At 47.5% G+C, this 20,000-nt stretch overlaps 1 protein-coding gene across 2 annotated transcripts in view; it reads right to left on the reverse strand.

The window, feature by feature from the left end:
• Nucleotides 1-2,296: 2,296 nt before the first annotated feature.
• Nucleotides 2,297-20,000, reverse strand: part of znf512b (zinc finger protein 512B) — a 35,217-nt gene continuing 17,513 nt past the window's right edge. Inside the window, exons 3-17 of one of the 2 annotated variants that reach the window (XM_027019235.2) lie at nucleotides 18,552-18,631; nucleotides 18,082-18,210; nucleotides 17,059-17,267; nucleotides 15,572-15,807; nucleotides 14,338-14,409; nucleotides 13,559-13,693; nucleotides 13,333-13,460; nucleotides 11,470-11,562; nucleotides 9,777-9,875; nucleotides 4,894-5,091; nucleotides 4,217-4,540; nucleotides 3,945-4,046; nucleotides 3,701-3,763; nucleotides 3,319-3,417; nucleotides 2,297-3,048 (exon numbers count right to left, since the gene is read on the reverse strand). In XM_027019235.2, coding sequence (XP_026875036.2) covers nucleotides 2,659-3,048; nucleotides 3,319-3,417; nucleotides 3,701-3,763; nucleotides 3,945-4,046; nucleotides 4,217-4,540; nucleotides 4,894-5,091; nucleotides 9,777-9,875; nucleotides 11,470-11,562; nucleotides 13,333-13,460; nucleotides 13,559-13,693; nucleotides 14,338-14,409; nucleotides 15,572-15,807; nucleotides 17,059-17,267; nucleotides 18,082-18,210; nucleotides 18,552-18,631 — 2,357 coding nt within the window. In that variant the 3' untranslated portion in view covers nucleotides 2,297-2,658. Of the gene's footprint in view, nucleotides 3,049-3,318; nucleotides 3,418-3,700; nucleotides 3,764-3,944; nucleotides 4,047-4,216; nucleotides 4,541-4,893; nucleotides 5,092-9,776; nucleotides 9,879-11,469; nucleotides 11,563-13,332; nucleotides 13,461-13,558; nucleotides 13,694-14,337; nucleotides 14,410-15,571; nucleotides 15,808-17,058; nucleotides 17,268-18,081; nucleotides 18,211-18,551; nucleotides 18,632-20,000 lie in introns of both variants that reach the window. The other variant, XM_027019234.2, reaches the window with a different exon arrangement.

The raw sequence follows: 20,000 nt of genomic DNA on the forward strand, positions 1-20,000 counted from the left end.
TTTACGTCCCACTCAAACAGTCCTTAAGGTAGAACGGCTACTAGCACCTTTTGCCTAAGCTTGACATTTCAACGCTAGTGTACTCAAAACAGTATGAGATTGCTCTTAAGATTATATTTACAAGAAAGTATAAAATAAACTTGGTGTGCCACTTTGAGTGAGCTTATTACATTTCGCTCAATAGATATTGTATAAATATACATTTAATAATTTAGCATTTTCCTCTATTGGCGACCTATGGTCAGATAATTCTTATGGCAATTTGTTCATGGTTTCAAGTACCTCAGTTAGAATAATCTGGGTTTTCGAATAAATAGTCATCTTTTGAAAAAAATTGTTTTTTCCTTTCAATCCTTAACAATGTATACAAACCAAGGAAGACACACTGCTTCCTTAGGTCACCTTCACAGGGACACTTATGGCTTAAATGTTTCAATTTCGTTTCGCATTTGACGTGTTTCGTACATTGGGACATGCAGCGCACCTGGCCTTATTTCTCCCACACAGTGGAAGCTGATCGAGGATGCCTGTTCGTGCGGCTCCGAGACCGTCTTAAGATGTTGCCCTGGCAAAGGTGGCGGTTAGGATACGGGCGGGAGAGGCCGGTGCGATACGGAGCACGAAAGAACACCCTCTAACTTTAGCCACTTGGTTCAGTTCAAGGGAACGAGGGAGTGAAAGCCTATCAGTGCCTGCAAAGTGCAAGATAAGGAGGGAGGGGGACGATGGGTTAAAGTGCAAGTCGACTATTTTGGCCCCCCCCCCCCCAAAAAAAATAGGCCTTAATCGGAATATCGGGAGCAGTTATGTGCAGGATCATCATCAAACATCCAAATGACATTATCCGACGGAGCTGCAGTTTATCCTTTTCCGAAAGCTCTCTGATGTTCAGTCTCTGTTCTGACATTAATCACTGAAATCCTGGACTAATAATCCTGATTGTGCTGTTCAGTGCTTTCACCAGGTAAAACACTCTCACTATTGCATACAGTCACCGAGGTCTCCACGTGCAGTCTACATACCCTGCTGTGTTGGGGAACTGCTCCATGCTTCAGAGTGAATCAAAAGAGATGTCAGTGACTTTGTACAGAAACTATTTCAAGTCCTAGACAAACCAGCTCATGGTCATATAGTGAACACTTTTCATTTTGAAAAGGATACAATAATTATTTACCTTAATATATCTAGCTGAAATAACGGAGAATATGGCCTCTTTTATAATAAAGAAACTGAATTGAGGAATTTTTGTGTTCAGGGGTTCATTTATGAGCTACAGTAAGTGTATGTAATCTTAGTAATGATTTTAGCTTGAGTATGCACTACTGACGTCACAGACGTTAAAGGGGGTTATTACACATTAGAGGAGCTTGGTCTTTTCTTGCTGTTCAGGATTTAAATGATTCAGGGTAAACCTTGAAGTCATTCTTTCTACTTGAATTATCCTTTATGTGTGAACCGAATATTCCTTATCGATCTAACGCCACTGCTACTGCCTCTTTAAACTGTTAGCCTGTGATAAAATAAGAGTACAAAATATTAAAAACAACCTTTTTCCAAGCAGCTGTGGGTTTTAACAATGACCTAAGACCAACTGTTGTATAGTACATCTACTGGAAACAGGGAAAGAGTTACACATGGGTGCAAGCTTTAGACCTCTTATGACTCTGAGCAAGAGACTAGACACAAACCACAGAAGCAACACCATTGCACTGTAAGCAGACGGTTCCAGAAGCTGACTCTGTCCCACAGCCCACCATTCGGCTGCCTTTAACAGAACTAATCCCCAGTAAAACGATGACCACCCCAAGGAACAAAAAAAAAGGTAGAAGCAGGGGGGAAAAAAGGAAAATTTTGACCAACTTTGCTGGGAAACAATGGACAAAAATGAATTGCTCTGTATATACAGTATTCATATATAGCTATAGATGTTGTATATATACACCATACAGTATATCCGTGATAAAAACACCAGCTGTAAATTAGCGCACCATGCTAATTGAATAACTTTGATATATATATATATTTTTAAATAATAGTAAAAAAAAAAAAAAACCTCTCAAAACACAAGATGAAACTACCAGACCATGTCCTCAGCTACCCCAAAAGTGTGCGCTTTGTATATGTGTGTGTATATATATATATATATATATATATATATATATATATATATATATATATATAAATATATATATACATACATACATACACACACACACACACACACACCCACCCACACCCACAAACACACATATACACATATACATACACACACACACATACATACATACATCCCCCCCCCCCCCCCCCCCCCCCACACACACACACAAGTGGTTGATTACAATGAACCCCATTGTCTGAGTAGCTTAATTGGTGACATGAACTCTAAAAATGGAATGGAAAAAAAGAATATTATATATCAGTATATACCAGTAGACACATATACTGTATATGTATATATCAGGTTAAAAAACAGATCAGTGTGAAACTAATACGAGAGCCAATTAACTGTTTTCTCTTGCTCTCCTCCTCCTTCTGGGTCTCTCTATCAGCGCTGCCTTCTGTGTAACCCTTCACCTCAGTGCCGGAGATTTAGCCCAGTTTGTGTACTGGTGTATTACTAACAGCATCCTGTCTGCTGGGGAAGGAGTGAAAGTCATGTTACTCTGTGAGGTGCGCCTTCTTGGGTTTTCCCCTCTTCTTGACGGGGTGCTGCGTGTCTCTGGTTTGGGGTAGACTTCCACCGTCCGCAGGGGAGGACACTGGGGACAGGTTGGCGCGGGAGGTGGTGGGTGTTGGAGGTTGGGCTGGTGCTGGCGTTGGGGCCTGGGTGGGATCCGGAGGAGGGGCCGGGGGCGGGGCTGCGGCTGTTCCGGGGGCGGTGCTCGGAGTCTTTGCTGAGTCAGGGGTGGTCTCGGGGGGGTGGTCTTTGGGCTTGCGGCCTCTTTTCTTGCCGGTGATTCCGTTCTTCGCGTCTCTCCGCAGGCCGTTGCTGTGCAGCTCTTTGCTCCTGCTGTTAGGCACCACGTGCCCAGATGCTCGAAACCAGTTCTGTGAGTCAAAATTAAAGTTGCGCAGGAGATATTGGGTAGAGGAAGTGACATCAGTAGGCAGGGTATGCATATTTACACTCATCTGATGAGTCAAACAGTGTTTGTGTGCGGGTATGTGTACGTTTCTATACGTGTGCCTGTCTGTGCAATACTAACAGGCCTGTATGTGTGTGTCTGATGCCTCTGTGTATGTGTTAGTGTGCGTCTGCGTCTATGCGTATGTGTGCGAGCGTGTGTGTGTGCTTATGTGTGTGCGTTCGTAGCTCACCTGAGAGTGTGTCTTGCTGATGTGGTATTTCACTCCACTCTCAGAGCTGAATTCCTTCTGGCACAGGAGGCAGGTGTACTTCCCCACATCTCCCCCTCCCTGGATGTGGTACAGTGAGACAAGAACAGTAATTACAGCCAGCGTACAGGAAATGACACTTTCCTAACACCGGTTTTCATACCAGCCACTGAACACTGATGTAACACGACGGTTATCTGACCAAGACAAAAACAGGTCTTCCCCAAGGAAAGCAAACATCTTCCATTTTAGCTGTGCATGTAGATTTACTGGTATTAGATAATGTCGCCTGCAGGCATGAGCCACATCACAGGAGCCAGAGCTGGGGCACCCTGACAGAGCGCAGTTGCAGACGCCACTCTACCTTCAGGCAGTTTGCCAGATGAGCCTTGAGACCCGACACGCTGGAGTAAATGGCTTCACAGCTCTGTCAAATGACATAACACAGGGGGACAGTTAGCATGGTACCGATCCCAGCAAACAATGAACTTTCCAAGCTGATATTTTGATGATATTTAGCCATGCAGTATTTGAGAGTCCAGTGAGTCCAGTGAATCTCTTTATTCATTTTTCCGCGTTTTGTGGACGTTGGGGGCCGGGTCACTTACGCTATTGGGGCAACAGATGAAGCCTTTCTCCTTCACTTCATTTTTCCACGTCTCTAGGCTTTTGGGGCTGAAGTTGGGGAGACCGGGTCGCGTGTAGTTTAGCTAAATGGTGGGAAAAGATGAACGCCGTACAAACACCTCTAAGCAATATTATCTTTAGCAAAAGCACCGGAACAACTTTGCCTAACGTGCGCGTGGCGCGTAGGGGAGGCGGGTGACAGTCGGCCTGCGAGGGCGCAGGCGTGTGCGGAAGCCCCGCCTCCTCGGCTCACCCTCTTGATGTCGGGGACGAGGTCGTCTTTGATGCGGCGCTTCGTGCCCCAGTCCTTGGCCAGCTCGTCCTCCGCGATCTCCTGGAGGTGGAAGACGGCCACCTGGGCCGAGCGCCTCCTCACCCGGCCGCTGGGTGTGCGCTCCAAGTCCAGCAGCTCCTCGGCCTCGGCCCGCGCCTCCTCCTTCTCCTCTGTCCTCTCCTCTGTTCTCTCCCTTGCTTTGACCAGGCTCTTCCTCTGGACGGCCTCCGCTTTTGTCCTCTCTGCTAGAGACGGCTCTTTCTCTTTCCTGCTCTCGGGCTTCTCCTCCTCGGTGGTGAGAACCTGGACACAGCCGCCAAAACTTGTGGTGTGAGTTCGGAGGTGGCCGGTAGCTCGATAGGTGCTGGCCTGATTTGCCCCGATTTACTGACAGAGTTCGAACGTCACATCTGTTTTCAGAGAAGAAACGTATTTTAGTAGAGGCAGAAGCTCAGGGAGATCCAATACTGACACCTGAAAATCCCCGAAACCTGAATTTTAAGCAGAGGCCATTAAAGGCTGCTTCCGCCACTGTTCACGCTGAAGTGAAATGTGCTTGTCACACTTTGAAGTTAAGCAGCCTTGTCGTGTTTGTTTGTAACGTGATTTGCAAAGTCTAAATTTCGTTAGGTCTCGAGTGGACAGCCTGGCCTCACCGGACGTGCAGGAGGGGCGGTGGCACCTGCGCAGGGGTGCTCGGAGCGCACGTGGTAGTCTCGGCCAGCTTTGGAGCGGTACGTCTTGCCACAGTGCTGGCACAGGAACACGGGCTTCTCAGCTTCTGACAGCTCTCGACCACAGCGCTTCTGATGGTACTGATAGCCCATCAGACTGGAGAAATGAGCAGAGCAGCCCTACGGCAGCGCGAGACAGAGAGAGAGAGAGAGAGAGAGACAGAGAGAGACAGAGACAGAGAGAGAGAGACAGAGAGGGATCAAAGCCTTTCAGGTTTAATCTAGCCACATCAGCAAACATCGACTCTTTGATTTTTATGCACCTTGAAGCCTGTTGTTTCATTGATGTTAACTGCTGACATCTAGTAAGGATATCTTGCGATGCATTTCTCAATTTAAAATCTCAACATACAATTATTAATTAGAAAGCTCAGCTGCTCACTTGTAAATTACTAGTATGACCACAGCCTTGCATGTGCTTCACAAGTAGGGACCTCCCTTCATCTCAGTCTCGCTGAATTACGTTCACGCTGTGGCGCCCCCCCCACTTTTAAACCAGCCACATATAAACCCTCTTTACACGTAAATTCACACTGGCCTCCCTGGTGACTAAGGCGGTACCCAGCCCCAGTGACACCATTAATGCAGGCTCAGTGCCACCAGTTCCATATGGGCTTTGCACACTACACCAACAGCATACGAGTTAATCGTCCTATATTTACCCACCCCGCCTGGCTCGCAGCCAACTGTGTCCTACTGCGTAAAATCCATACTGGCCCCCCAGAGACTAAGGCGGTACCCAGCCTGACAGGCACTATGAATGTGTACTCCACACCACCAAGCATTCCTGAACACAGCAGATCCACACTGGCCACCCCCGGGGACCAAGGCCGTACCCAGCCCCACTGACACCATTGATGCAGGCTCAGTGCCAGAGATGGCATCAAGAGCCACTTTTCTAGACATGGCACAACAGTCCACCCACCTGCAGAGTCTTCCTCATAGCTGAGACACCCAACACCTCATAGCTGAGACACCCAACACCTCATAGCTGAGACACCCAACACCTCATATCAGAAACACCCAACACCTCATATCAGAAACACCCAACACCTCATATCAGAGACACCCAACACCTCATACCTGAGACACAAAACACCTCATAGCTGAGACACCCAACACCTCATAGCTGAGACACCCAACACCTCATATCAGAAACACCCAACACCTCATATCAGAAACACCCAACACCTCATACCTGAGACACAAAACACCTCATAGCTGAGACACCCAACACCTCATAGCTGAGACACCCAACACCTCATAGCTGAGACACCCAACACCTCATACCTGAGACACCCAACACCTCATAGCTGAGACACAAAACACCTCATAGCTGAGACACCCAACACCTCATAGCTGAGACACCCAACACCTCATATCAGAAACACCCAACACCTCATAGCTGAGACACAAAACACCTCATACCTGAGACACAAAACACCTCATAGCTGAGACACCCAACACCTCATAGCTGAGACACCCAACACCTCATAGCTGAGACACAAAACACCTCATAGCTGAGACACAAAACACCTCATAGCTGAGACACCCAACACCTCATAGCTGAGACACCCAACACCTCATAGCTGAGACACCCAACACCTCATACCCCAGACACAAAACACCTCATAGCTGAGACACCCAACACCTCATAGCTGAGACACCCAACACCTCATACCTGAGACACAAAACACCTCATACCTGAGACACAAAACACCTCATACCTGAGACACCCAACACCTCATACCTGAGACACAAAACACCTCATAGCTGAGACACAAAACACCTCATAGCTGAGACACCCAACACCTCATAGCTGAGACACCCAACACCTCATAGCTGAGACACCCAACACCTCATATCAGAAACACCCAACACCTCATATCAGAAACACCCAACACCACATACCAGAAACACCCAACACCTCATATCCAAAACACCCAACACCTCATATCCAAAACACCCAACACCTCATATCCGAAACACCCAACACCTCATATCCGAAACACCCAACACCTCATATCCGAAACACCCAACACCTCATACCCGAAACACCCAACACCTCATACCTGAGACACAAAACACCTCAAACCTGAGACACCCAACACCTCAGCCACCTTTATAACGTCATTTCCTCAACTAGTCTGTGCTCTCCTCTTCCATAGCTACTAACTACCCCTTTCAGCCAATCCCTTCACAGCTTCCCTCAGGTTACCTCTAAAACCAAATACCACAGGCAAGACTTTAAATTTTGCTGAACAGCTGTCTCAGCTGCTATGGCTCCTCCCAGTCTCCTCCGACACCCCCTGCTATGACTTCACCTCCACCCCAGCCATGGGCATGGGACACACGTACACTCATCAAACTGTCGACTCTGGCTTGTAGACAGACATTGGTGACAGTGGCTGTTGTAAAAAGGGCTATATAAATAAATGTAACATCTCATAATAATTTAGGACTTATTTTAATAAGTATTTTAGGATGCCATGTCTTTAAACAATATGTGCCATTATGGAACAGCATGTGAATGCATGCAAAATGAGTGACTGGTATATACTGCCCCAAACACTTTTGGTTCTTGTTCTTAACAAGTGAATTCTGTTGTAATACGTGCGACATGGTGCAATATGGCCAAAACAGACTTTAAAGCAGCTTGAAACAAAATGTATTAAAGCTAATAAGACTTAAGTGGGTTACACGGTCCAGTCAGGCAGACCTCAAACTTTAGAAATTCAGCACCATTGCTACTCTGCCATCATCCTCCAGCGATCGGCGCACAGGCCGTAGAAACCACAAACCAGGAATTCCACTTCCTTCCATTCTGGTGAAAACGTGGCATTACCAAGCTAACGAGCCAGCTGACTGTACAGATCACCAAAGGACGCTGGTTTACCATCATGTTCATACAAACATCTTGCATTTATTGTTATGACAGACAGAAACATCTGGATCATTGTCTATAGAATTGGCTATAGTATTCTCAGCATTATATGTAATAACGTCTCAGCAAGCCTTTTCACGAACAGTGTCAGCCTTGGTTGTTTTTCCTTCTTCAATGTGCTGGCCTCAAACAGCTAACTGATAGCTATCTACTGATAGATATCTGTGAAGAACATCCAATACTAGCTTAGTATAGGAGCAGGAGTAAGGAATACAAAACATATAATAAACAGAACAGTGTGATAGCACTAACAGTGACCGAGTGGGTATTAGTCCTTCTCAGTAAATTCGCCAGCCGGTTGTGCCGTTTCCCTGTATGGGGTAATGTCCCACCCTCCCAGCTGAAATGTTTTGATTGGTTCTGCTACAGAGCCTGTCCACCTATCAGTTTGAACCTACAAGTCAGCGATCCAAGCATTTAAAAGGAGAGCGGAGATATATATTTTTTCATTTTCCGAGTAAAAACCAGTCTGAACAGTGGTGGTTCAGATGGGCGCTTGCCTCCATAGTTCTGCTGCCTTGCCAGGCTCGGTTGCGCGTCTCCCTGCCCACACCCTCACCGTCCGCTGGACCCTGAATCGGGACGGCTTCCCGACTCCTCCGTGGAGTAATGAAGTAAGATGACAGCTGAGCTGTTGTGCGTGTTTCATTATCGGCGCGGCGCACGCACGCACATGCGGCCGACGTTGAAAACGCAGGTGTGGAGCGACTTCGCATAGTGGCAGACAGACTAAGCTAGCGAAGGAAAAACGGAATACTCTCCACCTCGGTGACTAACGCCCGTGCCGCAGGGGCACCGAAGAGCCGTCGCGCGAATGCGGCCGTGCGGAATTTTAAGCCACGCACTCTGGAAAAAAATGGCTGCATATGTGACCGTTTTGGACGCGGTCTGAAGTACTGCTGGTGTGGAGCAGCTTTATAGCCTCTGGGCCTGGATGGCTTGCAATAAATCGCTGAGAGACCGATGAATTCCAAGCTGTTCGATGAAACACAGAGCAGAATGTCAGGGCACGTCTGTCTGATCTAAAACTAAAAAAGAACGTCTTGCGGTTTTATCGATGCGCCAAAACACAAATAAACAGCGGTAGATTTTAGAGTCGCCAATTCCTGATCTCAGTCCCGCTGAAAATTCGGCAGCGTGATCTGACGCAGGTTAAAGGAGAGACGCTTCCGAAAAATGAGACAGAGCTGCAACACTATATGTGAAGTGCAACAGAGGAACACGCCAAAAAACCTCCAAACTGCTGTGGACCGAACAATAGGATTGGGTTGAAATCATTACTAGTAAAAGAGGTGACATGAGTTATTAAATATATACGAGTTCACATGCTTATCCGATTAATGACCTTGATTGCCACAACTCTTTGTTCAGTAAGGGTATGACACTAAAATGTGTGCTGTTCATTAAACTAAACTAAGAAATGAGAAAACAGGTTCATTTGCCTTTGGAGTTCTTTGAAGACACCGACACATATAAGTTCTGTGGAAATCCAGGTCATTCTGAAAGGTTCCTACATTTCTAATGTGTTGACAGGGTTGCCGGGGGGGTTACCAGGTTGTGGAGGATCCCTGTGCGAGAGTGTGTTACTTCTGGAATGTGGAAGGAAAGAGAAGCGATTGCAGTGGGGAGTGGAAAATGGAAAAAGCCCCGAGCTCTGCCTCATTCCTCACTTCAGCAAAGTAATTGAAAACAGAGCAATGATGTGTACGCGGGCAGTATGACAAGACAGGGAGAGGGAGCGAGAGAAAGAAAATAGGGAATAAGGACATGGGACAAAGGATGGCAGACGTGGGTGTGATCGTGACTCTGTGAGAGTGAGAGAAAAAGAGAAAGTGTGTGTGTGTGTGTGTGTGTGTCCTACCTCACTGGGACACTTGATTCTCCCCATCTGTTTGAGAACTCTGCGGAGTCTCTCTCTCTCCTCCTGCTCCCGCCCTCCCACATTCTCGTTCCCAGAGGGCTGCTGGAGGGGGAACAAATAAAGTGTAACACATTAGTGTTCCACCAAAACAAGGCCCAACAGCTATATGGAACCTAAAGTGAAAATGCGGCTCCAGTCACACAGTCGAGAAAAGGCAGAACATTTTAGACTTGTGCAGGGACATTCCTCAAACCATATTTACAACCACTGTCAAAGAAGCCCATTGTCTCAATAGCTCTGTTTTCTTTCGTCCAAAAAAGAAAAAGAAGTGGAATTTGTATATGGGTATCTGGAAAAAAAAACTGTACAACGTCTCGGTTCCACCGGAGCGGAATGTCTGTAGCTGTGTACTGCCGTGCCTTTGTTTGAACACTGCTATAAAATAAATATGGGTCTGTTTTTTCATGTTGGGCATTTTGTAGAGAAAAGGGCTCATTTCACCTTATGGTAACATTATTACATCTCCATTATTTCCTTTTATACAGCTAATAAAACAGGGCACCCCCACACACACACACAAACACACACACACACACACTACTGAACACTTTGCTATCTGCACCAGTGCTGTCTGGCCCATTAACCTCTCAGCCTTCAGGGTCTCTCTGGGGGCTCGGTTCCCCCGGGCCACTGTGAAGCGTGCGCGTGTGGCTCTTTGGAGCTCTTGTGATGGCGGAGTCTCCTGAAGCCGGCACCCGGCTTCGGTGATTATGTCCGAGCCTGCGGATCGTTAGTCGTGATATCGCACACATCAACAGAAGGGGACCGTAGGAAAGAGAAGGTAGAGGGAAATAGTGCACATGGGACAGTGATATCTTCCCCGGCGATGGACATTTTTTTGGACGAATCAGAGTGGTGGGCTAAAGAGACACGGAGACCCGAGACGTGGCCAGAGCAGAGGGCTGGTCAGTGTACAAAGGAACACACCCCCTCTGGGTGACCTTGAGATGGACACTACGAGCTCAAAGTGCATGTGCATCACACAAACACACACACACACACACACATTTGCAAAACAGTCTTTTGCCGTTCCTGAGTTCATTAATGTTTAACAGTACTATAGAGATGCGCGCCTGTGCATAATTTATTCCCTAGGTGCAAGGTTCTGCTCACTGGAGTTCTGGTGAGGTAGTGTTAGCATCCTCGTACATCCCAGAGGAGAGTCTCCCTCTTAGCGCAGCTCTGCTGGGCAGAAACGTGTTAAAGCCCGACTCCTTTAATGCACCTAATACATGAGGTGCAAGCAACGTCGAAAAGGGAGCTGAATTCGCAGTAGTTGGAAAAAGTGACTTAAAAAAAAAAAAATGACCTTGAGTGTTTCGACAGCAAACGAACAAAGAGGCTTGTGCAACCCTGGTGCAACGGCACGGCGCTGCGCGTGAAAGATGATTGGCTCGGGTTCCTTCTTTGTTTTTGGTTCTCTTTGCTTTGTTCATTTTTTTCATTCATGTTTCCCAGTTTTCTTTCCAAAATAGTCACAGTCATTTGCCAGTGTGGTAGTATAGAAGGTCTGTCTACATGTGGACGCGCGCGCGCGCACGCACGCACACACACACACACACACACACACACACACACACACACACACACACACACACACACACACACACACACACACACACACACAGCTTGCCTTGGTGGTGTGCTCAGCCATGACGTGGTAATTGAGGCCAGCTTTGGATCTAAACTGCTTGTGACACTGTTGACATTTCAGTGCGTCCTGAAGCTGCAAAGCAAACAAACAAACCAAAAAAAACAACAGGTTAGACGTCAGTGGGTTGTCTTCGTTATCACTTTAGCGCTTTGATGAGTTCTGTTCATTTTAAGGAAGCTCTGAAATCCATAATCCTGTTAATCATGCCCGTGAAAAATTGCTGCATTAGAAGTACAAGGTTTCCTAACAAATGTCAACTCACAAAGAAAGAAAATACCATCAGTTAGGGCAGTACGGAGATCACAGAGCTTCTGGCTCTAGGAGGGGAGCCATAATTATCACTGTAGTGGTAATTATTTAGTGTTAGAAGGAGTTGTGTGACTTACAGGACTGCCTGTATGCATTCCAAAGACAGACCCGTGATATAGCAATACAATTAGTGCTGCCATAAAGCAAATGACACCGTGGACCATACTGTTAACAATTTCAACAGATCTTTTTAGCAGATTTTGCCCAAACAAACAAACACAAAAGTGAGTCTCTGGGGTATTATTTCATGCACTTTAATATACACCTATCTAACCTCAGGAAACAGGTATCTTCATATCTTCATATTTCATTCTTTAATCCTTGATTCGGAGAAAAAGCCAAGCAAACTCCAAAGTGCATATGACTCACAATGTGTAATGAGCACATCGGTGACCACTTAATGCGCGCACCGCGGCGTTTATAGAGCAAGGCTATGGACTAAGCTTTGTCCTAAAGCACTTCACCAGTTCCTGCCCACCGAGACTAACAGAGCTCACAGCTGCCTGATCGATAAAACGCTTCTAATAGCTCCCCTGGCCGTTGGCTCGGGGTCCTGAGAGATACAGCTGTCTGACGGCGTGCCTGACGCGTTCTAGCTATGGGTGCACTTTGCTGCTCTGGTTTAGTGATAAACTGCTGGGAAATGGTGGTGCGTGTGTCCTGCCTGAACATCTGCCACTGGGCTGCTGCGTAGAGCTGTTTATTGGAGCGACTGGAATAAATGAATAATCCTGATTTGTGCACAGCGCTGAGCGCACAAGGGTGTGAGCATGGAGGCCAGTGAGTTTAGAATAACGCTCGGACCACCTTTGCAGGGGTACCACGGCACTGGAACTGCTAAGAAACAAAAGTGGAGGTAGCCATGTACGGAGAGGGCGCAGGGCCTTCCGGAGGCTTATATCAGTCGGGACCGTTGATAGCCACAGAGGCAAATTTTCCCATGCAGCAGAAGAAAGACTGAGGCAACCCGACGAGACGGACAATCGGTTCTGACAGCACTGATGGCAGGACAGCATACCATTCCTTCACAGCAGATGTCACACACCACAGGCTGAGGAAAGCCATCAAGGCTTGATGTTTCATGAGGATTCATGGGAAAGATGTTTACACAAGCCTCCTTTCAACCATTTTTACCCACTTGCCCCCTACACACCCCGTTTAGATATTCGTTGAATCAGGTGTAGCTTCTCACAGATTGCCGGTGAGGCCTACGCTACCAAGTCGACTCAACAGACCGCTCAGAAGACGCAGCGCATCCAGTGCAGGAGGCAATCCTGGTCCCTACTGACCCCCGCTTGATGTTAAAATTGTCATACAAAAAAGTTACCGCCGTGACGTTTGCAGGAAGCGCTACGCGCTGCTGATCCGCGTACAGCTACCGTGGGAATGTGGAACAGATGGGGCATGAGGGAGAGAAGCTAATGCTAATTTGAAAACATGGCGGGGGGCCGTTCCTTTTATCGAGCGGTTACACGGAGTTGGCAGCACCGGTCCGGCCAAGTACACTCGTTGGCAGCTGGCTTGACCCCTGACCTTCTGACAGATCTCCATATGCTTCTTGAGGCCGTGGACGGTCTTGCGGGTGACAACAGAACAGGCGGGGCAGCACACCTCGCCTTGCTCCAGGATGGCCTGCCGCCACTGGGCTTCTGAAGGGGCCGCTAAAAAGGACAAACACAAGATACTGGAATCACGGTGGCCAGGAGGCGTCCCAAATGCGCGAGGGAGAGGCAGAGACGCCGTGTGGGGCGGGGGTCACCTTGGCTGTGGGAGGGAGCTTCTCTCCTGGTTGGAGCTGGGTTGGCTTGCTTCCTTTGGGGATCCTCGCTGAACAGCGCCCCCTCTGGCCGCTTCGCCCTCCCCGCCTTCAGCTTCTCTTCCGCCTTATTCATCCCTGCGTGCAACAGACACAAAGCGCGACACGGTGTGACGCGGCGCGGCCCGGCACACGACACAGAGAGGCAGGACAGATAGATATCAGCCTTCCGGTTGGTGCGTAGATACGGGTTGCCAGCACGCGGAGGTTGCCCTGCGTACTTCTCCTCGGGCTAGCCCTAGTGAACTGCACCTGGCCTCGGTTCATAAAACTCGCCTTGGGCGAGCACCTCGGCTAAGTGACCTTTAGCGCGTCTGTGTACAAGCGTAAACGTTCCTGATGAACACTCCCACTATCTGAGCTTCGACCGAAGAGTCCTGCATGTAAACTAATCGACTACAGCAGGGCTACCTCCTCTGGCACTTGGGCTGTGAGAATAGCTGGCTCACTCCGCTCCGACAGGATATGAAACACGTCTCTGATGGTGCTATTAGCATAGCGCCGATTACAGCAAGGAACAGAAGTCTGTGAATTACAACCACATGGCATGGCTGCGCCAACAAACAATCACCTTAAAGTCCGACAAATCTTAAATTGCAAAGTGAGAGAACGAGAGAGATACAGTGTGTGTTCATATAGATGACTCTGTGTGTGTGTGTGTGTTCTGTGCATGCATGTGTGTAAGACGTCGTATATGCGTGCGTGTGGGATTTGTTTACTACCTTTCAGGCCAAATGTGCCCGAGATGGAGGGCTGTTCTCCGGTGAATTTCTTGGGAGTCTTCTGCTTCCTCCCTAGCTCGAATGGAGAAAAAAAGGACACCAAGAGCTCAAACATCTCACGCGTTCACCATACACACCACTGCAAAGCAATAAACCTCCACGACGGCTCAAATTTCCTTCGGTCTCAGAAAGTGGCTACGTGATATGACACACGGCTTTAAAGTGTACCGAACGTCCATGTGGCGCACTAAATGACAAAATCATATTACACTTCCTGTTCTATCGCTCTCCGTTGGCTCTTGGCCTAATGGATCTTGCATGCTGTCTTTCTAACCAGCTACCAAAGCTCCAGTGCGATACTGGGTCACATGCAACCACCTGTTTAACCATGTGTTACTCCAGCTCGGTCTCATTTATCTCCACTGAGAGGCAACCGGGCCAGGAAAGCCCTCTCGTGATAGGCCCGCGGTCCCGGTCGGGTCAGAAGTGTGGGCGGTGGGGAGAAGCTTTAGCGTTCTGCTGTATAGCACCACTGTCACCCGCACAACTGCTCCTGCACTTCCCTTTAGACCCCGAACACAATCTCTGAGTCAGACTCCCCAAGGCCACATGTAAATGCACACGCACACACACACAGTTATACACACGCAGACGACACTGATGTTCGACAAACGAGGGGAATCTGGGCCCAAACAAAAGCCATAAATAGCAGGCTCACAATATGAGCCATCTAAGAGAGACAGAGAGAGTGTGTGTGTGTGTGTGTGTGGCAAGGAAAACCAGCCGTCGCCAACAGCAACCACACAGTGGCTCAATGTCCTGCCTTCAAATGGAGAAATGCCACTGAAATAGTCTGGGCTTAAAGGGACAGGCCTCCTTCATGACTTCCTCCATTTAAGTTCTAAGCGTTATGGTACAGCTCTGCGTGTCGAATCTACATAACAGTAACAAGCACCCAGTGATCCCAGCAAACCATGAAGAAGAACATTTAAGTAACTGGCTGTTCACAGACTGATAATTTAGCTTTGAGAGCTATTCGACGTTCTCGAGTTTTTCATCCAGTGAGGACTCGGGTCTGACTATCTGCACGTTGACCAGAACGGCTTTTTCGTTTTAAAGCCGTCTTCATCTGTTTGCACGCACCCTGAGGCCTCTAAGATGAGCGCCCTCTACTGGGCACGGTTTAAAAAAAAAAAAAGGAGCAGTAGTGGAGGGGTTGATGGGGTAGCCTTACTGTGCTTCATCCTCTCGGGGTCTTCCTCGGGGAAGGGCGGGGGCAGACTCCCCCCCTCACTCTCGCTGCCCCCCGCGTCTGGCGGGATCTCCCGCTGCGGTTGCTGCTGGGAGCTGTGCTGTTGTCTTCGGTCTGGCCTGTGGGGGGCGCACTCCCCATTCTGAGAGGGCTGCGACATTTCCTGGGTCTTCTTCACCTTGAAGACGACTGGCGGTGGGGGGCTGTTCTCTATAGGCCTGGGGCCAAGAAATGACTATTACTGCACTGATGCCACTTCAAAGCCAGCAGGTCGTACGCAAAAACGTTCGCTTTGACGCGACAGCTTCACGCTGGGGTGGTGGACTCGTGGAGTTACACTGTGGCCTACTTCCACGCTAGCCGCAAAAACTGCAACTGATGGGTGTATCGCGTTCACCTGAAATCAGATGTGCATTTTGGGCCCGCGAAAAAAATGATGACAAGGTGCAAATGGAAGAACGCCAGACCACCATCTCTATTGAATCTGACTGAACTCCTTCGAGTCTTCCATTCTTAGTCATTATTGGTTAGCTTCAGGGGACGGGGCACCAACAGGTCTTTAGACTGGTGTAAGCAATTCTTTTTTAAAAAAATTAGAAAGAAAATACCCTTTGCATCCTCACAGTTATCACTAAAAGCTGCTTTGAGACAAAAACAAAGGATCTTTGACTGACCTGGGCACAGTTTATGCAACGACAAACTCTTTTGACGCTAAAACTGGTGAACAGTCTGCGATTCCAAATATAGAAATTCAAATATATACATTTAAATTTAAATATACAGTTCCAAATAAATAATGTAGGATTATAATTACAATTACAAAATAAGTACAATTTAAAAAAAAATGCTGCAAATACAATTACAAAATCAATTAGGGTAGTTTTAACTAAAATATGCTACCCTGCTCAATAGCTCTTAACTAAGACAAGAGAGGATTTTACACCTGTCACACCAACCAAAGTCATGCCCAGTATTAGCTGTGCACATCCATGTATAAAATTCACAACAGCAACAGCTGCTAAGCAAAGCTGCTCATTACCAAGTGGCCAATTATAATACTACACACTTAAAAAAAAATCTTCCAGCGAGTGAAAAACATTTTGAGTAATAACAAAAAGTCTGTTCTCACAGAATCAGCAGCATCCGAGCATGCTTGCGTAAAATGCCCAGTCTGGGGCTTGGGGGATTTATACAGTCTGAAGTGTGAAGGGATTCCTCCTTTTCACAGGTATCAGCGAGGCGTTATTTTATAATGCTATTTTATGCCCAATGAAAATTTGTGAAAATTCAGTTTTCTGCCAGTTTTTGAAACCATATGAGACCTGTTAGTGCAACCGGCCCCTTCTGTTAGCAGGAAGGCTGCTGAGGTAAACTAGGCCACGGTGTGTGGGAGGGACAGCGTGTGGGAGGGACAGCGTGTGGGAGGGACAGCGTGTGGGAGGGACAGCGTGTGGGAGGGACACGCCCACCTCTTTTTGACGTTGCCCTTTACGGGGCCCTTGTGCAGTTTAGCTTCAGGCTTCGGCTCCACCTTGGTCTCCAGGGGCATCGCAGCCTTGGTCTCCGTGGTGACCCGCTCCGGGTGATTCCACAGCTTGTGTTTCTGCAGGCGAACTTTAGTAGCGAACACAGCCTCACAGTATGGGCATCCGTGACTCAGTTTCTCTGCCATGGTGGCCTAGCGCGTGCACAGACACACACACACACACACACACACACACACAGAGAAAGATAGGCTACCTGTTACATCAAATTACTACTCACAGTGCAATGCAAAGGCACTAAAGTGTGCTCAGGTCTGGCTGAGTCAGTGGGGCTCATTTATCAAAGCGAGTAAAAGAGAGTCTGTGTGTTTGTGGATGTAGACCACTCATCAGAGTGTGTGTGTGTAGGTGGACCACTCATCAGAGTGTGTGTGTGTGTAGGTAGACCACTCATCAGAGTGTGTGTGTACGTAGATCACTCAGAAGGCGTGTGGCCTTGTCTACTAAGGAAATTCTGCCTGAGTGAACTGTGACACAAGGATGAATGACCTTTCACATACCTGTTTATGACCTGTTACGGTAGAAACACTCCTGTTCCAATTTGCACAAAAAAAAACCCCCCTCTTGATTGTCATCATGGAGAACTCGCTTCGTTTCAGGTTTCATCATTTCAATGTTTACATCCTAACAAAGTGTCCTAACAGAGCGTCTAAAACAGTGCACAGTGAAGATTCTTACAAATTTGTTTTGAATATGGATTTTCTCACAGATATAGTAAGTGGACGTTGGTCATTGTTGAGGCACGTTTTTCTAGGTCAAATTAGGATGTATGTAGGTACCTCAAGTTTTGAAAGAAACATTAGATACTGTGTCAAACGGCTCTAAATAGTTCACGGCCACAGAGAAGTAAATAAGGATCCATGGTGCTTATTCTATGCCTGCTTTAAGACTAATGGTTGATTCGTGTGGGTGGAGGTACGTGGGTGTTTGAGGGGGTTCGGGTCTTACCCCTTGGCAGCGCTGATAATGGTATTTAAGCCCGTAAATACTGGGGAACTCCAGCCAGCAGCCCGAGCTTGGACACTTCACACGAGAACGACTCTTAAATTCCTCCTTCCACTGAACCATCATATGACCCTACAGACAGACATGCAGACACAGACACACACACGCACACACATGCACGCACACACACACACACACACACACACACACACACACACACACACACACACACACACACACACACACATCTTACAGTGATTAGCCACTAACAATTAATATCGAATTTACACACACAAAGAGAACACCACACATTCCAGTAAGCTCGATTTCCTCTTTCCAAAGTTAAACAAAGAGTTGGAAACCCCCCCCTACCACACACACAAAAAATCCCTCACTTTCCCTGACTGGCACAGAAAACATTCTCCAAACGCAGCCAAAAGAGAACATGAGAAGCTTTTGTCTTTTGAACTCACGGGGATACTGCGCAGCTCCTGCACCTCCACACGGGGGCGCCCTTTCTTCTTCCCCTCTGACCTCTCGTTGCAGGAGGGACCTGTGGAGAGTACAGCAAGCACACGGCGACACAGTGAGCGCAGTGGGTGTGTCCGCGAGGCCCATCGCCTTCCGCAACTGTTCTCGATGCCTCTGTCACTCTTCGCTGCGAGGGCAAACTATCCTGTCCTTGCGTACTCACCTGCTCGCGTGCATAGATTCTGGGAGTGGCGGTGAGAGATTATAAAATACTGCGTGTTACAAAAAATGAGAATATAGCGTTTTTCTTTTTTGATCCGTAAGGAACTTTGCTAAATCTGGCTTTCTGTACCTTAACACTCTCCTGCTCGTTTCTAGATCTCTTTGCTTTTTCTTTTTTTGTGTGTGTCGTTTGAGCAGGTGGCGCGTTAGTTTGTGAAGTGGCTACACACTGAGGACCAACTCCCTCACCTTTAGCACACTCACTCAAAACTCAAGTGTTTGGCAAATGTTGGTTTGGAGCGCTTGCTGATGTCTCAGGTTCCTCTTCCAGGCTGTTATTAGTTACCGTAAAACACAAACAATTAGGTAAGCAGTGTGGTTGCAACAGCTGGACGCCACTTTGGAAAATGAGCCGTCAGCCTGGTTTACTGCTCACTTTTTCGTACGTCACACCAGGAGCCAATATGTAAAGATTTTGCTCCACGACCAGGGGAAGTTAAGTCACTAAAGGCACAGAACAGCCGGCAGCTGCTTCAGCACAACATCCGTGTGGAGCGCAGATTTGAATGAACACCTGTTTTCAATCTTCAAGGCCGTGTTTCCATCCCCAGCTAGGCTAGGCTGTGGAGACAGACACTAGCACGGCAGGAGGAGTGTTTTTGGAGAGTGACATCAACACTCCTTACGGAAAGGAATGCTTGACGCTCTTTTAATACACCTTTGCCCCGAAAAACCGTAACTAAATAACTTCAGAAATGGGGCACTGTACCATAATCTGACCTATAAATATAAACACAAAACTGCTCTCGGATCAGAAGCTAACGATAGAACTAGCTGGACCGAGACCCTTGGAGAGTTCTTTTTACCTTAAAGTGATTAATATCAAATTAACCAATTAAACAAGCTTGCACTGCAAACTCATCATATAGCCATGTTAAAGGCAACCGATTCTGTAGACGGAAATGCTCATCCCTGGAGAGCAGGTGGTCAGACACAGGTCAGATCAAGAGTTCATCAAGGTTGCAGTAACGCCATAGGCACGTTAGCAAGGTCAAACACTGTACAAACTCTAACCCGTTATAAACCAAGTCCATAGAGAATCTCTGGCTTCTGGCTGCTTAGCAACTAAATAATAAGGACAATTACAAAATGGCTTCAGTGAAAGCAGCAAGAGGTGCTGTAAGTGCGTGTGTGTGTGTGTGTGTTTGCTGTATCTCTGTGTAAATGAG

This window comes from Electrophorus electricus, chromosome 24, assembly GCF_013358815.1.
Source record: "Electrophorus electricus isolate fEleEle1 chromosome 24, fEleEle1.pri, whole genome shotgun sequence".
NCBI lineage: Eukaryota > Metazoa > Chordata > Actinopteri > Gymnotiformes > Gymnotidae > Electrophorus > Electrophorus electricus.